The sequence below is a fragment of the Osmerus mordax genome, chromosome 11 (assembly GCF_038355195.1).
Source record: "Osmerus mordax isolate fOsmMor3 chromosome 11, fOsmMor3.pri, whole genome shotgun sequence".
Lineage (NCBI taxonomy): Eukaryota > Metazoa > Chordata > Actinopteri > Osmeriformes > Osmeridae > Osmerus > Osmerus mordax.
In genome coordinates, this window is record NC_090060.1 from 9,220,225 (window position 1) to 9,239,002 (window position 18,778).

The 18,778-nt window shown below is 41.5% G+C and overlaps 1 protein-coding gene across 2 annotated transcripts in view; it reads right to left on the reverse strand.

Annotated features, from left to right (window-relative positions):
- caln1 (calneuron 1) overlaps positions 1–18,778 on the reverse strand; it is a 29,748-nt gene that overhangs the window by 1,457 nt on the left and 9,513 nt on the right. For both annotated transcript variants that reach the window (XM_067246423.1, XM_067246422.1), the window contains exons 4-6: positions 16,263–16,375; positions 3,590–3,746; positions 826–1,005 (exon numbers count right to left, since the gene is read on the reverse strand). In XM_067246423.1, coding sequence (XP_067102524.1) covers positions 878–1,005; positions 3,590–3,746; positions 16,263–16,375 — 398 coding nt within the window. In that variant the 3' untranslated portion in view covers positions 826–877. The remainder of the gene's footprint in view (positions 1–825; positions 1,006–3,589; positions 3,747–16,262; positions 16,376–18,778) is intronic.

Genomic DNA, 18,778 nt, shown 5'->3' on the forward strand with positions numbered 1-18,778 from the left:
TAAAACCAATGAGGTGAAAATCTTTATTTCCTACAGTACAATAATGTATGTGCCTTAATGGGCTCTATCATTCTCATTTGAACCCTTACTGGTTTTGGCAAGACAGTGCAAGTGCACATGACATTCAGAGAAGCATGTCTGTGTCTACATGATAAAATGATATATTTTTTATTAACACTGTTTTTCTGTCATTTATTTGAAATGATCTCTCAAATGATTCTGTTTTATATTACAGTTTCCAGTCATTTCTTCTGTATCAGAATCACTGTCCAAGTCGGCGGCAAAATATAGCTCAAAAACATAAACGCACATTACTTCCAAGCCACTACTACAGCTTGAACCCAAGAACTGACCAAGTACTGACACCATTGTCTACTCTTCCCCTTCAGTGGTGTGTTCTGACTTCTCTCTGGGAACTTAAATAAGAGGCCAATTATTTCCCCCTCTCCGTCCTTCGGCTCAGGACAGACTGCATCCCTGGCTAGCTCATCAGACTCTCTGCGGGAGACAGGACTGCAGATACACTAGACTGTAGGTTTGTAAAGAGACGAGGTCTGAACTCATGTACTTGGTGGTGTTATTGCATGTAGGCGACAGAGACAGCAGAATTATGCAAAAGTCAGCCCTTGAATGTCCCTGCCAAAGTAAAGGGGAGGAGTCTTCCGTGGACTCCTCTTGCTTGCTTCTCAGTCTCATTGGACACCTGGAGTGTCACTCAAAAATTAAAACTATAAAGAACTGTTTGTCCATCAGTTGTTTGTTTTTTTACCGTAAGTGAGGCATTTATTTTCCTTTTTTAATCTAAGAAATAGGAAATGACCTCACCCACTGGCATGCACATGCAGGTATGTTTTTCCTCCGCTCACAGAGGGCGTGGCTACTCCATGCCGTTTCGTAGCATCTGGTTGGCTGCGATGAGCATGACGCTGATGATGAAGGCCATGGCAAAGGCGCAAATCAGACTCTTCCTCACGCAAGTCTGACGGTTCTTCTTTGAAGAATGGACTGAAAGAGGAAAAGAACAAAAAGAGAAAGATTAAATTGTTTCTCCCTCTATCTGATAAAAAAATTTGCTCTGTTGCAGCCTTGAGTGGTTGTTGTCTGTGTTGCTAGAGAGAAATTAATGGCTTCTGATCGTGAATGATAGTTGAATGCTGATTTGAAATGGAAAGATACAAGCTCTCTGTTGTTGGTCAGTGAGTGGCTGAGTAAAACTCAAAGAGTTTTTTCCCAGCAACTGTGGCTCCACTCGGGTCCAGTAAGGACAGGGGGTCAGGGGCAGTAATCAAGTGGGGGGGCATCTGAATGTACTCCATAGGGTATATTGAGAATACAGTACAAATTGAAAGCTGTGCCTGTTTGCATGAGGACAAACACACAAATACGCACACAGACACAGACACTCTATAAAATAATATAATATAAAACCTCTAACATTCATCTCTCACCCCCCCCCCCCTCCTCCTCCTACATTCCCACACAAAGACTCTGACACACATACAGTCAAGTAGACATGCACACAGAGAGCTTGCCAGCCAGCTTCTCGCCATAATATAATTTTCCGGTTTAGTTAACCTCTGGCGTAAAGCAGTAAGTCAGCAAGTCTCATACCCTTCTGGCAATGGAAACAGTGGTGGGCTATACAGATGTGGTAATTAGGGGAACAGGTTGAATAACCTGCAGGTACAGAGGCATAGTACTGCTGACTCCTCTCAAGTCTCACTCACTCTATCTATTTTTATCTTTCAATTCAGTCAGCACTGGTATCATCATTTTCTGAATACAGAACATTTCCTCTCTTTTTTCCTTCGTTTTTCCAAAAAAGAAAAAGTCGAAAGTAGGACAGGAATAAGCCTTTTTCAAACTTTTTTTTGAAGATGAACAAAATGAACACTTCCATATCTGTAAAGCAACTGTAAAAGAAAAAGTGGACCTTGATCTTTGGTTACTGACTTCCGGTTCAGTACACAGCCAATAACAGTATACACAGCCGCTGTCAGATTCAGTGTTACAGAATTCCTGCCCTGCTATTGGGAGTCGGAGCATGGCGTCAGCGTCTGTGACATCTGTTCTGCCTCTGTTGCTGAGGTGGAGTGTAAAAAGAGGAGGCACAGGGCACGGCACTGTGCCCAGAGGGTCACCGCCTGCCTAGCAGGGTTACCCCACAAAACACTGCTGGCATGCCCGTTACACATGTATTCCATGTATTCAGACACACAGTGAGAAACACAAGCACATGAAGAAGAGGTAGGGCAAACCACACACAAACGCACACATTCTCACATGCACACAGACACACGAGCACACACATGCACACACGTGCACACACACACATAAGGGTGCACACATACACACATAACCCTATCGGCCAATATACAGCTTAGAGCCAGGTACTATGTGGCACCCGATATCTCAAGCATACATTTTATATTCATCGCTCAAAGCTACAGGTGATAAACGTGCATTTCTGGAAGAGGCCACATCTGCTGCAGAAGGCTTAAATCACACTCAAACTGGCAGCTAGCTGCCAAATGTTAAGTAGTGGCGTCTTCAAAGTAGGTACATTAATCTTCTGTTCTGTAAAAAGTAACATGTGCAAGTTAATTGCAACAGTACAGTTTGTACTCACAACAACACACCAAGTATTGTATCATACAGATTAGTATTGTATATTTCAGGTGAATCAAGTATTAGCATCTACAGCCGACCTTTGTCACAAGGCAACATCATTTCTAACTTTGTTTTTCACAGTGCATTTGTCAGGACGACAAATCGACAAACACTCCAACATGATCTACCACGTTGGTTTGAGTTAGTAAGTACAGCAACACGATGGATGGTGTTTCATTATGGATGGGGTTGATTTCCACACAAACGGACACACTCTTTGTTGCACATGCCTTTCACAGACCTTGGAGATGATAGGAAGAGAAGCCCCCAAGCCACAAGCCAACTCACAGTCATAAAAAGGTAGTTGAAACCTTCTTCCACACAGAGGACACGTCCTAATCTCTCAGTCCATCCTTCTTATTTTTATATCCCAATAAAATCCATGCCCAACCCTGGAGTCACCACTCCTATTGTTGTAAATCTCATTGTGACAGGCCATTTTGGCTCAGTGTCAAGACAGCTAGAGCAAGTTTCACAAGGCAGGTCTGCTACTGCAGATGCTTGAAATAAATTACATCTATATTTATTTACCCAAACTTGTTACACTTTTAAAATGAAATATTTTCCTTTTGCTCATGAGCTAAAAAAAGGCTACCAAAAGAAACTCCTCAAACACATCACAAATGATTCAAGGGTTTAACAACTAATATCGAATAAAAGTAGCCTGTACAAGCAAATGATCTAAAACGAATCAAAACAAAAACAAATTATATGACACCCTCAGCTACCACGATATTCATAAATCTTTGTGGACATTTGATCATTTGGAGTCAGGCTTTTACATATTTCATCTGTGCATCTTAGGTGACCAGACAACATGGTCATAATCCCCAGGCAACACACTCATCAAGGCAGCAGGTGCACTAGTTGAAAGTAATGGAAGCCTAAAGTCGGTCAGCGTCGGCCCTATTCCACTCACCTCCCTCAAACTCCGTCTGACATCTCCCTGAGTTCTCGTTCAGGCTCTCTTCCTCATTGATGATGATGTTCTCAATATCTTTCATCGTCAAGTGGTCCCGAAAGGCATGGAACAGGATGTGCTTCAGTTCCTCTAGAGTGATGCGCTGCATGTCGAACTGAAGAAGGAGAATGGGAGAGTCGGAGGATGGGGGGATGGGGAGGGGGACAAATCGGCCGGCAGACAACAAACTTTTGAATCTTCCAAAATTGAATTATAGTACACGCAGACAAAAATAATCTTCACATTTTGGTATGGGGAAAGATTTCTCTGAAGAAATGTCTTCTTGGTTGCTTGTACATACATAGCACACACATTTTACTTTAAGTGTACTGGTTTATACAAAACATATTCATTTTGGACGGTTTGCTCCATAAACAATAACAGAAACAACAACAGTAACACAAATATCAATACAAATCCTCAGTTCTCAATGAGTTTTTCTGGTTGTTATTCAACTCTGAATTTTCAGTGCTTTGCTACCTTGAGCATTCACACTAATGAAAGTAGCACAAGTGGACAGAGTTATGGCCTGAAAGTAACAGGTTTTACTTCAGGTGTTGATGAATGTCTGCAGCTATTTCATTATCATACAAAGCAATCCAATACCATAGCACAACACATGCCAGGGCCTCAGGCCAAAGCAAAGAAGATTTGAAAATGTCCAAAACTTCAATAAATCCTTAGAACTTTCTTCAGAGGCTATGCTTACTATATTGAAGCAACCAACATTTTACGGTAAAATGAAATCAATCTGATTTCTGTGGGAGTCGCAGGACGGTAATATACACGAATATTAAGCAATCGTGGAATTGCAGGGTAAGTTGTATCAATTGCTTTAAGACATGACTTGTCTTAGAGAGGACAGCTTGTTTGTGATTTCTTGAGTGTTGCTTTTATCGCTTCCAGTACAGGGCAATCAAACAACAGAAATCTGCCCTCTTGAATGGGTTCAACATAATTATAGTAGACCTAACATACACAGAGACTCACAAAGACTAACTACAAAGCTTATACAAAATATGATATTATATTTGTATCTATTCAGCTCCATGTAAATGAAATGTAATGTTATTGTGATTTGTTCACAGTCTGGTGTCACTCTGCTGCCTTTTGTTTGTTAAGCTGTTAATTAAAGAAAAGGGTTTGCACTGGGTTGTGTTGGGTGGGAAAGAAAGATAAATGACAGTACAAGACAATTGAGCAATAAATCCCTTTGACCTTTTATGAACTGTAAATTCAGTACCAAAGCAAGGTATAGTACTGTTTGACAGCTCTAATTCCATTTTCCAGCAACCGAATCTAATGAATGTGATACATGCAACTAAGATAGGTGAAAATTTGTGGTGACATGTTTTTGAGTTGACAAAAGTATACTTAGCTGAATAGCTCTAAGTCATTAAGTTGAGATGGACCTGAGAGTCCATACTGTGTGCAGCAAGGTAGGACATTTTTACACAGCCTTTGAGTACACCTGTTCCTGTGTAGTTTGTTACTACATGGAAAAGTCTTGTTCATGTGTTTTATTGTTTACATGTTTCTATTGTTGTTGTTAATATGTTTACATTGTTGATGTGTTAATATTGTATATAGTAAACATTATTTAGTTTTATCAAAATCTTTCGCCGGTCTCTCTGCTGCTGCAAATTTCCCCACCTTGGGATTAATAAAGTTTTACTTGGCTCATCTGAGTTTGGAATATAAAAAATAATTGCCAAATCAAACCCGTGTTTATGACCAACAGTCTGAAACAGTTATGCAAAAATTAGAGCTATTTGTTTCTTTTCATCTATTATCCTTTCTTTGGGCATTCAAAAAACTAATGACACTCGAAGCCACACTAAATATTTCCACCAGGGTCTATTCATCAGCATCTGCTACCCAAACAGAGAACAACACCCGCTTTGTTTTCTCTCTTTCTCAGGGCTCTCAGGGGTCATGTAAACACGCCCTTCATGTCACTTCCCTGTTCTCTTCAGAGCCATGTCATCACCAGGGGACATTAAGATAGTGTCTCTGTCATTTGTGAGCGAATGAGGAATGTACCAGAGGATAAATTCATTCATCTCTCCCCTGGCAGAAAGATTAATTAAATTTTCTTTTCTCCGCTTACTGCCTCCGTCATCTTATCGGCACAGTTAGTGACATTCATGGGTGAGTGAGTATAGGAATAACACAAAGGGGGCTGGACCCAGTTCACACAGATCGGCCCTGTGGGAATGTTCTAACACGCCATGCTCTGCGTGCTGTGTGGGGAACAACCTGGATAGACAGTGAAGATCTTAGACCCTTACAGATCCAGATCAAAGAAGATGAAAGCACCCCTGGAAGGAACTACTTGTCTTCATCATGATTTTGATATGATATGCTGACATACTGAAACCCTCCAAGACCTCTACTGTGAACCCTGATCATCTTGCTGTACCCCATCTCCTCCCCTATCATTGAACAGCAAATCCCTTAAGAGCGGAGTGTGGTGTGTGACGCAATTGCAGACAGTCAAGATTTCCAAGTGTTGATGGACTTTCAGATTCCTGGCCTGAGCACTCACAGACAATCATTTGAAGATGAGAAAGTTTGCTTCCTTCCAGATGTTGCGCAAAAAACTTTCAAACAAGTCTGAATAAATATCTATGCTCGTCAATATTTACATTTAGCAGACGCTCTTATCCAGAGCGACTTACAGTAAGTACAGGGACATTCCCCCCGAGGCAAGTAGGGTGAAGTGCCTTTCCCAAGGACACAACGTCATCTGGCACGGCCGGGAATCGAACTAGCAACCTTCTGATTACAAGCCCGCTTCCCTAACCGCTCAGCTACCTGACTTTGATACACTGAGAGTCCTAGTCAATCTATATCAGTAAAAGCAGCTAAGATTGCTGTCCTGCTGATAACCCATCAGCCTCCTGTCAGCCTCAAACAGCAGAATGACATATAATCATAATGGGACCTCTATGCTATGTCTATGTGAATATGTGTGTACCAATTGCCATGGTAAAGTGCTTATTGATTTGCTTCACACATGAATCCACTTAGAATACGATTGTGAAACATTTTCCTGATTCCTAGTTACCACTAGAACAGAGCTAGATACAATATACAAAAAAGATAAGAACGATATACCTTTCTGACCTATCTGACCTACTGTCTCACAAAGACAAGGGCTTCCCTATTTTAAACCTCAAATCATTTAATCAGTAAAGTTACTGTAATCTCAAGACCAACCAACTGAGACACTGTTGTTTTCACAGTCGCAAGGTCACTTTGAGAAGCAGCATACAATGTCTAGCCAGGTTTGTAGTGGACTGTGGGGCTGCCTGAGTATCTGTTGGTACTTTTCTCAGGTGACAGCCGTGACACCCAGCTGGGAGACTCTGACAAAACAAACCATTACTGTGTGGGTAACTGAGGAACCTGCACTCTCGGTCAATAAAGGTGTTGCATAAGCTTAGTCTGTAGTCAATAGGGCACCTGTCAGCAGCATGAATATATCATCAAGAGTTGAACAAAAATTATTACGCCACTATGAACTTGTTGATGCATCATTGATTCAATATTCGCTAAATAAACTACAGTAAGCAACAGGTTCTCACAAGGGTATAAAAAGGCATAAATAGTCATTAGAAAGGCATCAAGCAGCATCTTTGAGAACAAAAACACTTAATTTCAAAAGCCCATTAAAGCAGAGAAGTCAGGATTACAGTTGCACCATTACAATGGCTTCTAATCAACACTGGAACACTTTCATGTTGTTAGTGTTGGTGAAGCGGAAGAAAAGTACCATGCTATGAGAGGAGCCTGAGACTGATCCTCAAATCTGTGTGGCTGTGCTAATGTTTATAGAATTAAGTCGTTGTCACTCAAAATGTTTGAACTATTATGTTTCCCGAGCCAACCAAAGAAGGGTTCATTCAGTGCTTTTCTGCTCATAGGGTTGTAAAATGGCCGTCCAAAAGCAGTGTTGATCCCAGCCTAAACAACATCACAGCCAGGCCTGAACCAATCATTGGAGCTGAGACTGTTGACAGAGTCAGAGTTCTGTAAAAGTAATCGGACAGTGGACCCTCCAGCAGGGGACATCCAGTGGGACATCCAGTGGGACATCCAGTGGTGATGTAAAGCTGATGACACACAACACGGATGCCAGCAGCACAGAGGAATCAATACTAGGCCATTAGGATCTCCACCTCAAACTACTCAGGCAACCAGGGGTGAAGTGAGGTGCCTGTCGGTAGCAGTGGCATCCAGCTAAGCTAACCATGTACCAGATGAGGACAGAGAGGAAGAGGTGTGCTAATGGTCAGAACTGATTCCGCTGTTCCAGCTATTAGGAAGGACAATGTCCACTGTGCCATTGAGAGAACTGTCGATGAGTACATCAGGCTGAGCAAACACAGAGCTCAAACGATGCTCAGATTTATCTTTTCTTCCTTTATGTCTCCAATATGTAAAAGAGTCTACATTTTTACCAAACTATTAAAGACGTTTCTCCGGACAGACTCCATTTAATGCTGACCAGACAGATAACAGATATCCTGTTCTTGTTCCCATGTAGTACATCAGCACTTGTCAAAGGGCCAAAGGGTGACTGATTACAGGAACCTTCCATTCAAACTCAAATTTGGTCAAATAAAGCAGCTGAGAGAAATGTTGTTTAATGAGCAGGAAGTACCAGGAAGGACAAACCCAAAAGGAAAAAACTAAGTTTACCATCAAGGCCCCCAAATCAGTGCCTTAAATCGGACCAGTTAGGTAGTTAATGTCAGTTAAGCAACAAGTTCCTATAAAAAACTAGACAAAAAAACAAAAACAAATACAAAGTAAATTGGGGTTTATGTGCTATGAAATTCCTGTACTAATACAGCTCCCATCAAACAGCATCAGATAAAGAGCTGACAAGCAGTGAAGAAGCATTTTAGAAACCACAGACTACTCAACACCATTCCCTCCTGCTGCAAAAATGATTGTTGCACTGATTCACTTGCAGACAGAAATGTTTGACAAAAGGAACATGAAAACAAAGTGAATGTGAAAAACTCTGTCTATATTGACATTGTATTGGAGATGACGGATTTCTGTCAGAGGCAAAGTGTATACATCAATATGTGCACACAACCCAAGTAGTATAAACCGTCTGCCAACCACTTCCTGCCATGAGAGAAGAGGACTATCCAACAACTCATTTGATCCAATGGGAAAGGACTACTTGTTGCTCGTCATCAATAGGCAATTACTGGTAGTCTGATTAATGATTAAGCAAGGAGAAAATCCTCCCATTATGTCCTCTTGGGGAGCAGGGTGTGGGGGTAGGGAGGTGAACAGTAGGGTTCAGGACCCTCATTAGAGGAACTCACTGAATCTTTACATTCTGTCTCCTATAATTAATTCCAGTCCCTAGGAAAGAGAGGTAGTAGTAGAGGTAGAAGGAGAGGGGCAGATAGATACGGAGAAAAAGGATGAAAAGACGATAAGAGGAAGGAGAAGACAACAAAGGGACAGCATGTGGTCCCGCTGATTCCTGTGCAAAGTGTGTAGATGTAAAGTCTGTATGTATTACATGTACTACAGGTACATAACCTTCAAAGGACAAAACACGTGAGATGAAAGCAAAAACGAATGATAAGAAGCCTCTCCTCTTGCCTCTCTCTGGGTCTTGTTATTGTGGTTACACAACCACCTTCTGCTGGTTAGACGTAATGCAAAAAGACCCTTGTTAGCCCTGCCACCATAGCTCACATTAAAATGTGTCTTTACTTTGTGCTAAGCATTTATGTTTTTACATTTCCCAGGACTCCCACAGCAAACTGTCAAATTCTGAGCATGCAAGGTGTGTGTGTGTATGTTTGTGTGTCGGGTGTGTGTGTAAGTATGAGTGTGAAGGTTGTGTGTAAGTGTGAGTGTGCATGAAAGATGCAGTAATTATCTGACACTTCCCATAGTTGATACAGCATGTGGGAAAGTGCTGTGATAAAATGAAATGCTTAAAAGGTAGTCAAGGTGACTCACATGTAATTAAAGCTATGGAACACCAGGGAGAGAGTGAGGAAGAGAGGGAGGGGGCACAAGTAAGAAGGAGGAAGAAAGATGGAGAGATGGAGCAAAGAGGCTAAGCTTTGAAAGAGATGTTGCCTCGCTAAGTTGGATGTTGTTGAGAGATTGGAGGGAAACTGCTACAGTAAAACAGATAACAGGGTTCTTTTAGAGAAAAAGAGACAGAGAGAGAGACAGAGAAACAAACACACTCAAAGTGAGACATAGAGAGAGAGAGAGAGAGAGAGAGAGAGAGAGAGAGAGAGAGAGAGAGAGAGAGAGAGAGAGAGAGAGAGAGAGAGAGAGAGAGAGAGAGAGAGAGAGAGAGAGAGAGCCCGAGAGAGCCCGAGAGAGAGCCCTGAAGGTTTTCTTTGTTCTTTGTCTATGTGAGGAAACATTGCATCTCAAGCTGAGTGTCTATACAGTATGCGATAGTGGTACTTCTAAAGAATGCTGAACTTCAAGTCTACAATCAATCATGCAATCTATAGAGTGAGAGGGTATAGATCACTATAGCAATACCTACAGTAAAAACACTGTAGGTACATAGGAAATTTTGGGTAATTAAATGGTATTAAGTGTTATAGGATGAGTGGTATGAGTTATTACAAAAGTGTAAGAAGGCACAGTATGAGGGAGGATGTAAGGGGTAAGTGGATGTTGTAAAAGGGCAGTTGAAGGTTGAATTACTGAAACAAACACCTTCCTAACCCAGCTCACGGCTCCTGCGCTGGGATGGAGCACATTAGACACACGGAGCTCTTTGTGAGTTTAAACATTTGATGGAGGGTCATTAGTACAACGGAGCGGGAGGGTTCATGATTAGCTGGGGCTGTGATGCTGGTTCACTGTGCCACCTCCATTGGTATTCATGGTCACGTTTGACAGCAGCAATATTGCTATGATTCTTCTCCTTTTTTACACATTGTGGGCAGGCAGGCAGGCCCCTTCTCCACATGTTTACATACTCCACAGGGGCCTTGAATCCATCAGGCACACATAAATGGCCTGTGTCATTAACTGTCGCAGTGTGTCAGCAGTGTAGTGTGGTCCCAGACGGCTGGAAGCAGAAACAAGACCAAGAGAGTGAGGGGAACGAGCGCAAGACAGAGAGAGAGAGAGGGTTGGGGGGTTCCTATCATATCCAAATGATTTTGTAAAAAGTGCAGGATCAGGGGATATTTATTCCTAAATGTTGCCCCAAATGTGCTTTAAACCCGTACTTTTAAGACATTCAAGGTCTAAAGCATTGTTTCCTCAAACAACAATATAAGAAATAGGCCTATTGATGTTGAATGATTTATACATCTGTCCTTTCTGCCTCAGGAAAATATCTATATAAGACTCTCACATGCCATTCCACATGAAAACTGGGTGAAAAAAAAACTGGGTGAAAAAAACTATTCAACAATCAACAGTTATGCAAAAGCATGTTATTACAGTATAACCTCAGCTGACGGCTTCTGTTAAGTTCTTTAAAAAAAGAACATAAAAGCCATCAAAATTGCTTACATCATTAGTTCCCTGCCATTTCCTGTCTGCGTGTCACTGTTACTGGTGGGAGGGAAAGCTTTAGATAATGTTCCATATGTCCTGTGGCAATAATTCCACAGTCAATTAGACAGTGCATAATTAACTTGTTCAGTTAAAAGCATTTCACTGTAATTGACAAGGCTCAGAGAGAGAGAGAGAGAGAGAGAGAGAGAGAGAGAGAGAGAGAGAGAGAGAGAGAGAGAGAGAGAGAGAGAGAGAGAGAGAGAGAGAGAGAGAGAGAGAGAGAGAGAGAGAGAGAGAGAGAGAGAGAGAGAGAGAGAGAGAGAGAGAGAGAGAGAGAGGTTATTCTCCATTTGATGCCAATCAATCAACAGCCAATACTAAATACTAGGCAATGTGATTAATGACAAAAGTCTGGCCGGCACAGATCCCTGACCTAAACACCACGAGACACATTTTGGATCAATTCTAACGCCATCTGCAAGCCAGGTCTAATCACCCGACACCAGTGCCCAACCTCACTACTGCTCTTGTGGCTGAATGGAAGCAAATCCAGCATCGATGTTCACACATCTATTGGAAAGCCTTCCCAGAAAAGTTATAGAAACCAAGTGAGAACCATCTCACTATTTATGCCCCTGATTTTTAAATCAGGAAGTTCAACAAGGAGGTGTCAGTATACAGTACTAAACAATGTCCATACGCTATTGGCTATTTAATATGGTTTCACAAGACAAGTCATAATTACATGAACATTATTAGATGGCTGTAGCTTACAGTCCATAACGCTAAACAATTAAATCACCCAGTCATAACAACAGGCGCATGTTTGAGATAAAAAAAGAAAACCATATTGGACAGTATTTCAGGGTGAATGTCAATGAATACAGTGAACCCCATTTTGGTGAAAATGAAAATCTGTGAAAATGTAGAACAGATGGACTGGCATTCATTTTCTAAACAAAACTGGAATTCTACATGTTGCACACATATTAGATGTCATGCTATTTAACCAAGGCTTCAGAGTTCACACAATCCTTCCAAAGTGTGAGCGCAGGACAACTGAGGAGGCCTGAGTAACAGTCTGACTTACTCTGCTCTGTCTAAGCTCTCTGTGGCACATTATAATCTGTCATGTAGTACACCCAGCTGTCAATTACCTACGAAAGGAAGTTTATGTGAGACACAGGCTTGCCAACATCACATTAGTCCTTTTCAAAGGAAGAAATCTGAAATAGTCCTTTCCACTTCTTGTTGTGTGATTTGAATGTGAAGGAGACGCCACAAAGACAGGCATCCTGCACTTCGTTTTGCAGGTGATAGGCTAGGAGCCCCAAAAAAGTATAGACAGAGAGAAAAACATATTTATAAATACGAACAAGGTCATTTGGCTGAAAGTCCACCTGCTTGACACTTTTTAGGAACTATTTAGTAAAGAAAAAAAAAAACATCCATGGTTTTGTTGAAATTGTATAACAAGTAAACAGCAAATTGATGGCATTCCCTTCACGACCTCTGGAAGCTGTCTGAAGCCAGGGTTTGTTAATATTCTAAGCATACTGTTATATTTGTGTGAAAGAACAACATTTTAAATGTTTAATGAGAATCAAATGAGTCTAGATGCATCAGTTCAGCTCAGCTCCCTTCAAAGCCCCGGCTCTGACTTCCTCAATCAAACATTGCTCCACATGTTATTCCTATATTGAGTAACATACAAATGCCCCAGGTTACAAACTGAATTTGCTTGCTTAAATATTTCTTAACACTCAGCAAATTACATGCATTAATGATGAGAACTTGTCAGAAGCGTGTTTATTAAGAAACATGGGAAGATAGGTACAAAATACAGGCATGTGATAGGTGATTTATTATTTTATACGGAAAAGCAGAAGTGTTGGGATTAAAATAATGTTGTGTACAGCCAAGAGGTTTGCTTTGGGGTCATTGGGGCTACCTCTGCATGAGACATGAGACTAAATCATTATGTGAGTCTGAGAACCTCATCAATAAGTCTAGATAAAGAATAATAAAGGATAATGATGGTTGTAATTACTGTACTATAGATTGGTAAAATGATGTCTCCACATTATCATATCTACACTCTAGGAAGTTGGTGCTAGGTAAGCAAAACCGTAGATGACTAAAACGTCCCGTGCTACACTTTGAAACACGTTCATCAACATTGCAAATTAATTCTTGTAGCCACTGTTACATAGTGAGATGTTTGACTCTGAGACACGAGAAGCCTTAGAGTTGGACTGTTTCTTGCCTGTCATATTCTTGGTCAGAAACACTGAGATGTGAATCACAACAACCAATTTTATTTATTTATTCAGCAGACATTTTAAAGAAGTTTTTAAGGCTGGAATTTGAACCGACAGTGACCCCTCTTGACCTAAAGTCAAATATTCTTTAATCCCTGAGCTATACCCACCCCCAACTCTTAATGTACATTTGTATATCATTTAGATTCCAATTCTTCATTATCTGAAGACACAGTATCCGTGCATCACTACTCATGCAGAGAGTCTGCTTTCATACCCAGGGGCAATTTAGTAAAAGGGACATGGAATTTGAACAAAAAAAGGCTTCATCCTTTCAACATTCTACACCATAAGAGCAAGCTTTGTAAACTATGGAGGGGAAAAGAGAGCTAGACTATCCTTTATTTATGTATTGTGACATAATGAACAACAAAACCACTTAAAGGAACAATAACAAAGGGACAGCAGGAGTTCCCTTTGGCGCTTCCCTAACTAATCATTGATCTATGTGCTAGTCAGAGGAGAAAACAGAAGGAGAGAAGGAGAAATCCTACAACGTGATATCAGTGACACGTGGAAATTTAGAGCTTCAATCGAAAAACCTTGTGTGTTTGCAAGGACAATTACATGTGAAAATGAATGTGAAATGCGTTCATTGACAAATAACATGCTTGTGTCTATCCAGAAGACGTAATTAGGAACATTATCAACCTTCAAAAATAAATACTGTAGATAGCTGAGTGTGTGGCAGAAAGGGAGTAAGTCAGCGTTTGAAAGTCATTTTATGCTAGTTAGGGGAACATGGTCCTCTATAGTCGATGCTCCATGAGAAGAGTGGTACCACAACTCCTTCTGAGGCTATAGCCAGGCCTCGGAAATCCTCTCAAGTGTAATTAATAAGCTAGCTGCCTGACAGTGCCTCAAGCATGCTTGTGCCTCCAGCATGGCGGCGTAAGAGAAACCTGTGCTCAGGGACACAGCCCTGAGACTGATCCTGACACAAAGTGCAAAGGAGAATAAATACTGAATGGCAGAATCCTCTGAACCCCAGCCAGCCCGCATTTAGACCCAGAGTTATGAACTGCAACCAAATGTATTGACAGCGCAAGGAAGGTTTAGAAGGTAAACTATCCTGCATGGCTAATACTTTCAGTGTCATACTGCTGTTGTTCTGTGCCTGTTGTGATTCATGTTTTATGGAACAGGTTGGCTATTTAAATGTAGAAAATGTTGTCCTGGCTGCAAGTGATTTATCAGTCATAAAGCTCTGAGAGTATCGCAGTCGTCTTGTAGGGCCTCAAGCACTTTGTTTCTTGATGTCTCAGGTGTCTTTCATTTAGGTGAATTGTTAGGTAAAGTCTTGACACAAGTGACAACAAATGTATCTCAACAACTGACCTGCCACATAGATACATTTTCTTATAGTTATACTTAGGATAAATACTACAGGAAATGTTAGTGTAGTCTTTTTTCCAACTTATTTCAAATAATATAATAAATAATTTCAAATAATTTCTATTTTTACAGTACTGCAGTGACATCTCTGCATCCGGTAAAAAAGATGCTACCTAACTCATCTATGTAAATGGCAGCACGGATCTCTTCACTCATTGGAATAAACTACACATCTAGGCTTTCTGACTCAGAAAAACAAACTACTTCCACCTCATGCTTTAGAAAGTCAAAAGTACATAAAGAAATCAGAAAAACAGACAAACTGACTACAAAAAAGGCGTAGGGAGCGCCATTTTTAAAGGCCCCTATTTAATTCGCCCACTGGTGACGAGACTCCTAAAAGGGTTGAAACCCCACAGACAAAATTTCACCTTCAGTGCCAATTGCCTTTGACAGGAGTACATCAAACAAGAAAAGGGTGGTAAAGCAATTGAGTCGCACAAACTGGTGAGTCACACATTGCTGCACCTAAAAAGAAAACCAAGCTTCCCTGTGAGCTACAAATCACCCGTGTCAATTTCAGGGTGATAATCAAAATGAAATAACTGTGATATATATTTGCTGGTACAAAGCAGAGAGAGATATGGATCATAACTAATATTAGGTTAGCTTGTCACATTTTCTCTAAGTGCCTATGGGTATTCATTTATTCCGAGATGATGAATGTGCAGCGCAATTCCTCCTGTGACATTATTCATAAAATATAGCAGATGATTCCCCCCTCGCTTTAACCAGACGGAAGAATTTCCAGACAACCACCTGCTCTGCATCCGCTCTCCACGGTGAGCCAAGGTCGTGCTGCCTGACATGAGTGAAACGGAAGTGGCACTGAGTTCACTGAGTGTGAACACATATCATCAGAGAGCATGTCCTCACTGTAAACCAACAGCTCCTTCTCCCCAGTGAGAGTGCCCAGGTCACAGTGCTGATGGCATTAAAGAGCCGCGTCTCCTTGCCAAGTGTCCTCGTCAGCGTCAAACGTAACTCTGTCTTTCTTTCTTACACTCACTCGTTCAGTGTCATTCTCTTTTCCACACTCTCCCTCTAGATGTCTAACTCGTTTTCACACACTTTCCCTCTTTCTCTTTCTCACTCACGCCACTCTCACTGTCATATTTCCCTCCTCACTGGTTTCTGTGACATCTCAGACATTCTCCATTTCTAGACCTTTCTGTACAGTATCTGCCTGGGAATGTCTCAGGGAATCTACATTTGGTCAATTATGCAACTTTATACTGGTGATGCATCGGCACACCAATAACATCAAACAAGAACACACTCACACAGTTTTCCCTAGTCTTGGCTGCTTGCTTCATTCAATTAATATTCAGTTTAATAGATTAACCCCTACAACGTGGTCGACCAAATTGGGCCATATGTAAATGCCTTACCTGCCAGAATATGCTGTCTATTGTACTTCCCAGGAAGCCTTCCCTTGTTTCAGATGAAAGGAGTTTGGGTCCAAGGATTGTCATGAACTCATCGAAATCCACCTGTCCATCACCTGGAACCAGATGAAGATACGGTAACCATCTGATGACATGGTATATAAGACAATCAGAAGAGCTAAGATTACAAAAGGAATAGTTCTTAAGCAGACTATCCTAAATGGTAATGTCAATGAAGAACAAAATAATAATAAATGGTACAGTGTCTGTATGTCAAATCAACTGAAATGAAGCAAATCTTTGGCACAGCAACCATATGAAGGTTGCCGGTTCGATTCACGGCCGTGCCGAATGACATTGTGTCCTTGGCAAGGCAAGGCACGTCACCCTACTTTCTTCGGGGGGAATGTCCCTGTACTTACTGTAAGTTGCTCAGGATAAGAGTGTCTGCTAAATGACTAAATGTAAATGTAATGTTAGAGCTTTCATAAAGCATTTTGGGTGCATGGTTGAAATGAGTCCCAACACTGTAGTCATGCAGCTGACCAACCTGCAGAGCGCCAAAGTCTCTGTAGAAACCCCCGTGGACAGAAGGGCCTCAGACAATATAATCCTTCATCTCCATCTCTGCATACTCTAAAACCCCTTTTTCCACTAGGTCCTCTTTCTTCCTTCGTTTCTCTTTAATTTTCCCCCTTCATTTCTGCCTATCGTTCAACCACCTCTCCTTCTATCCTTGCGTGACCTTGTCAACACAGTGCTGCCCATGCAGGGTGGCGCAACCTGCCCTGCCTTAGCTCCTCTCCCTCCCGCTGGCGGGGTTGTCCCTGGGGGAGATGGCGCTGTCAGGTTTGATGGCATCGATTGTCCCTGTGCCCATGTGGGAGTTCATATGCATGCAGGGATGTGACCCCCTTCTCTGGGGACACCGTGAGCTGTCATGCAGGATGGATGGAGGAATGGAGGGAAGGATGGGGACTGACAGGGTGAGGAGGTCAAGGTGCTAGAAAAAATGGTGTAGGAAGGGGGAGTCAGCATTTTTGAGGAACTTGTAACCACGGTTACCATCGCTTACATAAAAAAACGAATATATATCATATTTTCAAATTCTCATTCTCAATTCTCATTTTCATAAACTGCATATATACACTTTGCGCCCAAATGGACTTTAGCTCTATCAAAATTTACTTTATCCTAGGTCCACTCCCTGTGTAAATAAAGGAGTAAAGAAATTGAGCTGTTGCAGTAGCATGATCTTACAACAATAACAAACTTGCAGGCATTCCATGAAGGAGATCCTACGCTACAGTAGATAAACATCAAGATGGATTGGTTTGCCTGGCAAAGCAAACCAGATGGCCCCATCCGTATCAGATAGGAATCATCTGGACGTTGCAATGTCTGTGTGAAATCAATGCATGAACACGTGCGACATGTCTCCAATTCACACAGCTGCTCGCTTGGCGAAGACACAGTCAGAGTGCTCCTGTGCCGTTCCTCCAGCGAGGGTTCTGGTCTTTGATGTTTTTAGTCCTTTTGATCACCAGAGTAATTTGTGTGGCGTCTATGCATGTAAAAATTAAACACCAATTACATTAATTGTGTTATGAAAACATCTCCGCTCCTGTCCTTTCTCCGTTCGAGCAGTGTGGGATCAATCAATACTTTCTAACGTTCCTCAGATGAGGAATGCTCCTCCTCCCTCGATCAATTCAACAGCAGGCTAAACGTTCCGGAAACTGATTCTCCTTCAAACTTTTTTATTAGAACTATAACTTTGTGACTTGAAGTCACATATTTTATACAAAGTTTTAATACTATGTTCCTGAGGTCAGATGTTGTGTATGGGTTGGAGATGGTTGTGGAGGTAGCAGATTTCAACTGCTCTCTGGCAAGGCACAACAAGGGAAAAGGGTTGGAATCAAAGCCACTACTATGCAACCTCAAAATGATGAATTTCACTTTAGAAACACGGAAATAGTTTCACACTACCTGAACCCTAACTGTCTTAACGTTATGATGTAAAAGGAACTTGGGACTGCAGCAAACATGGATCTGCTCTTAGGCAGACCTATGAGTCTAGACAAGTGAGTTTAGATGTGTGAGTCATGTGGTGCTTTATGCTCTGGGGCTTGATGTATGTTTGCAAAGCAAAATCATCCATGCTTATCCAAGCTAAGGTGTTCAGTGAAAATCATGATCATGCAAAAGTAATGTTCACGGGTGCATCCAATTGCTTGTAAGAAAAGAAGACACCAGCATTCTACACATTATGTCCTGTACATTTAAAAGGACAAGTCAAGTGTGTCTCATTGGTTATGTATGTGATGACAGTATAGTGTAGTGTAACTGTGTTTGAAGACTGAGTGTACCAACAGAGGAAGATAATTCATGTACAAGACTGCACACGGTGTGTGTGTGTGTTTTGGCACTTGCATGTGTGTCTGCGTGTGCATCAGTGTGTTTGCGCGCATGTGTGTGTCCAGCATCAGTGTGTGTTAGTGTGTGTGTACAGTATG